This window comes from Tachyglossus aculeatus, chromosome 11, assembly GCF_015852505.1.
Source record: "Tachyglossus aculeatus isolate mTacAcu1 chromosome 11, mTacAcu1.pri, whole genome shotgun sequence".
Taxonomy (NCBI): Eukaryota; Metazoa; Chordata; class Mammalia; order Monotremata; family Tachyglossidae; genus Tachyglossus; species Tachyglossus aculeatus.
Genome location: NC_052076.1, coordinates 3,732,368 through 3,737,324, shown reverse-complemented (window position 1 = coordinate 3,737,324; position 4,957 = coordinate 3,732,368). Strand labels below are relative to the sequence as shown.

Sequence of the window (4,957 nt, the reverse complement as noted above, 5' to 3'; positions counted from 1 at the left end):
AAGATGTGGAATCGCACATCGGTCACTGAGTTCATCCTACTGGGCATCCCTCACACGAAAGGGTTGGAGACGGTTCTGCTCGTCGTCTTCGTGACCTTCTACTCTCTAACGGTGCTGGGGAACGGGCTCATCCTGACCATCATCGCAGCCTCCTCCCACCTGCGCACGCCCATGTACTTCTTCCTGGGGATCCTCTCCATCTTCGACACGCTGTTCCCCTCCGTGACCGCGCTCAAGCTGCTGGCCTCGCTCTCGGGCCGGGGCCGGGCCATCTCCTACAGGGGTTGCGCCTGCCAGGTGTTCTTCTACCACTTCCTGGGCTGCATCGAGTGTTTCCTGTTCACCGTGATGGCCTACGACCGCTACGCCGCCATCTGCCACCCTCTGCGTTACAAAGTCATCATGAACCCCGGGGTTTGCGCCGGCCTGGTCGCAGGCACCTGGCTGGGCGGAGGCCTGCAGGCCGTCCTGCTCACCTGCCTGACCTTCCGGCTGCCCTATTGTGGTCCCAACCGTGTGGACTACTTCTTCTGCGACATCACGGCTGTGCTGCCGCTGGCCTGCGCCGACGCCACCCTGGCCCAGACCATCAGCTTCATTAATGTCGGACTCATGCCCTTCACCTGCTTCCTGCTCATCCTCATCTCCTACGCCCGCATCGCCCACTCCATCCTGCGCATGCGATCGGCTGAAGGCCGGCGCCGGGCCTTCTCCACCTGCAGCGCCCACCTGACCTCCGTCATCTTGCTGTACGTCCCCGTGGCCCTCATCTACCTGCAGCCGGCCCCCAGCCCCGGGTTCAGTGCCGGCGTCCAGATCCTCAACAACCTAGTCACCCCGATGCTAAACCCCTTCATCTACTCATTGCGGAATAAGGAGGTGGGGACGGCTCTGAAGAGGCTGCTGTCCCCAACCGCTTGACCGTCAGGGACCCATGGCTCCAGTCCCATTCCTGCCTCTTCTGTTCTTCCGTAGGCACTGGAAGGGGCCGCCGGCCAGAGGACATGCTCGAGGCTGAGGATGGAGGAGACGCTTGAGCCTCTTGGAGCGACAGCTCTGGGCCTGCTCCTTGGACTTCATCCCCGGCTCTCCCTCCCTCACTGGTCCAGTCATTCAATCTGTTCCTCTGTAGTATTGTCTGAGCACAGAGCCCTGGGCAGAGCTCTTGGGAGAGCACAAGAGAGTGAGTAGACATGACCCCTGCCCCCGTAGAGCTCAATACGGTGCCTGCAATGTAGTAAGCACTTAACAAATACCATAATTATTATTAATTATTATTACAGTCTACCAATCAACCAGTGGTATTTCTTGAGTGTTTTCTCTTGACGGGGAACTTTACTAGACTGTGAGCCAACTGTTGGGTAGGGACCATCTCTATATGTTGCCAACTTGTACTTCCCAAGCGCTTAGTACAGTGCTCTGCACACAGGAAGTACTCAATAAATACGATTGAATGAATGAATGAATACTAAGCACTTGGAAAAATAGACATGACCCCTGCCCTCAGGGAGCTTATGGTTTTTGTTTGTTTTTATGATATTTGTTAAGTGATTACTATGTGCCAGGCACCCTTCTGAGCACTAGGGTAGATACAAGTTACGTTGGACTCAGTTCCTGTCCCACATAGTCTTAATCCTCATTTTATAGACGAGATGACTGAGGCACGGAGGAGTTAAGTGACTGGTCATGGTGACTACTGGGGTCCAGCACAGTAGGATTTATTGAGCAACGTGCTGTGTGTAGTGTGATGTATTAAATGCCTGAAGGGATACTAGAGAGAGTAGAATTCTGACCTCAGAAACAGCTTGGTCTAGCAGGTAGAGCACAGAACTGAGGGCCAGGAGACCCGGGTTCTAATCCCACCTCCGCCGCTTGCTTGTTGGTGACTTTAGGAAAGTCACTTAACTACTCTGGGCCTCATCTCAGTTTCCTCATCTGTAAAATGGGAGTTCAATACCAGTTCTCCCCCGTCCTGTGCCATGTGGGACAGAGATTGTGCCTGACCTAATGATCTTGAATTACCGCCACCACTCAGTACTGTGCTTGGCACATTATTCATTATTATTAAAGACTGACACAAGGATTGCTGTTTTTACTCCCTTTCTCTGGCCTCAAAGCCTTTACACACATCCCTCTTCCCTCAAAACCCACAAAAACCCACCTCCTCCAGAAAGTCGCCCCCGATTAACCCCCTCTGCTCCCTCCAATTACTCCAACTCTCCCCCAGTACAACTGAGCACCTTACGGTCTTAGTGTGAGATGGAATCAGTCCCTGCCCCCTGGCTCTGCGGAGCTTGGTCTCTGGCTTCACAAATCCACCCTGTGGGACAAGGGCTGTGTCCAACCTAATTATCTTGTATCTACCCCAGAGTGTAGTTGGGGGTTCAATACCTGTTCGCCCTCCTGCTTAGACTGTCAGGCCCATGTGGGATCTGATTATCTTGTATTTACCCCAGCATTCAGTACAGTGCTTGACACATATTAAGTACTCAAAATACCACAATTATTACTACTATAAATAACAGATAGATGTGGACAAAAGTTCAGAAGGGCTGGGGGAGGGTTATGTATCAAAATGAATGGATGAATAAGCACTGCTTTCCTTTGCTCCTATTGCTTACACATCCATCTCCTCTATGCAAGTGGGAGGGTACACCTAAATAATAATTGTGGTATTTGTTAAGTACTTACTATACTTAGGAGTAGGAAATAAGGGCATGGGAGTGCAGACTTGGGAGGAAAAATGGGGTTGGGGGGGATAAGAGCATAATCCAGGAAGGCATCCCGGAGGAGATACGACTTCAGGAGGGTTTTGAAGATGGGGAGAGAGGTGGTCTGTCGGAGTTCACAGCAAGAAAGAGAGCCTGGGCAACAGGTTGAGGCCTTTGAGGTGAGAGTGAAGAGGTTTGTGTTAGAAGAGTGGAGGGTGCAGTAGGAGAGGAGCCAGAATAAATCTCTGCTCTCTATCCTCTCCTGGGTTCTCTTGCCCACTTTTCCCTTCCTCTCTTTTCCAGTTCTGAGTGGCTCTCTCTTTTTCTTTTAATGGCATTTATTAAGCGCTTTACTATATGCCAGGCACTGTACCTGCCACTGTAGCTGGGGTAGATAGAAGCTAATCAGGGTGGATACAATCTATGTCCCCCCACTGGGGCTCACAGTCTTAATTCCAATTTTATAGATCAGGGAACTGTGGCCCAGAGATGTTAAGTGACTTTCCCAAGGTAACACAGCCGAGAAGTGGTAGAGCTGGGATTAGAACCCGGGTCCTTCGGACTCTGAGTCCCGTGCTCTATCAACTAAGACACGCTGCTTCTTTAGGGGGCTGGGGGCCTCCTCTCCTCCCACTCCCATCTGCAGGTGCACCATGTGTAGTGACCGTCAGGACAGAAGCCTGGCTACTGGGGAAATGGGCCCCACAGAGATGGGAAGCTCGGCCCTGCCAGACGGTTGCAAGCAAACATCAGCAGCAGCAAGAGGTGACTCGCCAACCGTAAGGATGCTAGATTGATTGATTGAGTGACTGATGAGCTAAACCCTCCGCTGAGGGTCTGAGCCGCCGCTGACCCAGCCGTTTGAACCTCAGTCTCCATCATCCTGAAGAGTTGCACTCGCTGTGGCTGTTTGGGTCGGGCTGACTGGATCCACCTCAACCTTTGGTGGCCACACCAGGGCCCCACCCTCCATAAGGAATTTCTGGGACCATTGTCCCTGCTTGGAATGCTCTTCCCTCTTCCTCAGGCCATTAAACCTGCACTCTCATCTCCCCAATCTAGACTGGAAGCTTCCTGGGGGCAGGACACATGTCTACCAACTCTATCATAGTGTCCATTCCCAAGCACTTAGTAAGTACAGTGCTCTCAACTCAGTAAGCACAAAATAAATACAATTGATTGATTGAATCATATGTTACTCATTTATGTATGTGAGATTCTCTGTAGACTGGACACTCCTGGGTGGGTCACAGTTGGAGTCTTCAGTGGGTCAGACAATCGTTTTTATTGAATGCTTACTGTGTGCAGAGCACTGTACCAAGCGGTTGGGGCAGTACAATACAAAAATACAACTGACACGTTCCCTGCCGACAACGAGCTTTCAGTCTCTTCATCTCTTACCTTCTAGGTCTCCCTGGTGTCTTGTGTATTTGAGGGTGTCTAGCTCCCTGCCTAGGCAGACCCAAAGCAGGGAGTCTCGGGTCCCTGTCCTTGACCCTTCCAGGGCTCTGCACCTAGAGGGTTCCCAGAGGGCTCCCAACACAGCCTGAGGACAAAAAGAAGCAGCATGGCCTAGTGGATAGAGCCTGGCCCTGGGTTCTAATCCCAGCTTCACTACTTGTCTGCCATGTGACCTTAAGCAGGTCACTTCTCTGTGCTTCAGTTACCTCAGCAGTTAAATGAGGATTAAGACCCTGAGCCCTACGTGGGATAGGGACGATGTCCAACCTGATTAATTTGTATCTATCCCAGTGCTTAGTTCAGTGCCTGGCACATTGTAAACACTTAACAAATACCATTTTTTAAAAAAATCTGGAGCACCTCAGGCTACAAGTCTCCAATCATTGCTCCCAGGTGACACTTCTGCTGCTGCTGCAGTTGTTTGGGTGGGGGGCTCTGGATTAATTACTCCCTGAAGCGAGAATGAGATCATCTGAGGGGGCCTTGGGTGATGAGGCCCCTGAGAAGGCAGAGGCTTTTATATCTCCCTTCTCTGCTGCTTGCAGAGTAGACAGAGGGAGTGAGGTGCTGCCGGGCACAGTGCTGGTGGGCGAGAGGGAATCACCATAGAGAGTGTGGTGGAGAGGGGTCACAGACAGTGGGGGGCCCCTTTCCCAGACCCTGGACCAGCTTCCCACTTGGCTTTGGGTGGGAGATGTCCTACAGGGCCAGTCTGGGGGAAGAGAAAGAACCCTCACCCATACTGTCCATCAGCTCCCCAGAGACCCAAGTAAGTGCCCTCTGTT

General features: G+C 51.9%; 1 protein-coding gene across 1 annotated transcript; it reads left to right on the top strand.

The window, feature by feature from the left end:
- LOC119934126 (putative olfactory receptor 10D3) lies at positions 1–921 on the top strand. Its single transcript, XM_038753530.1, has one exon. It carries the CDS (start codon positions 4–6, stop codon positions 919–921), a length of 918 nt encoding a protein of 305 aa, XP_038609458.1. The 5' UTR covers positions 1–3.
- The last annotated feature ends 4,036 nt before the right edge of the window (positions 922–4,957 follow it).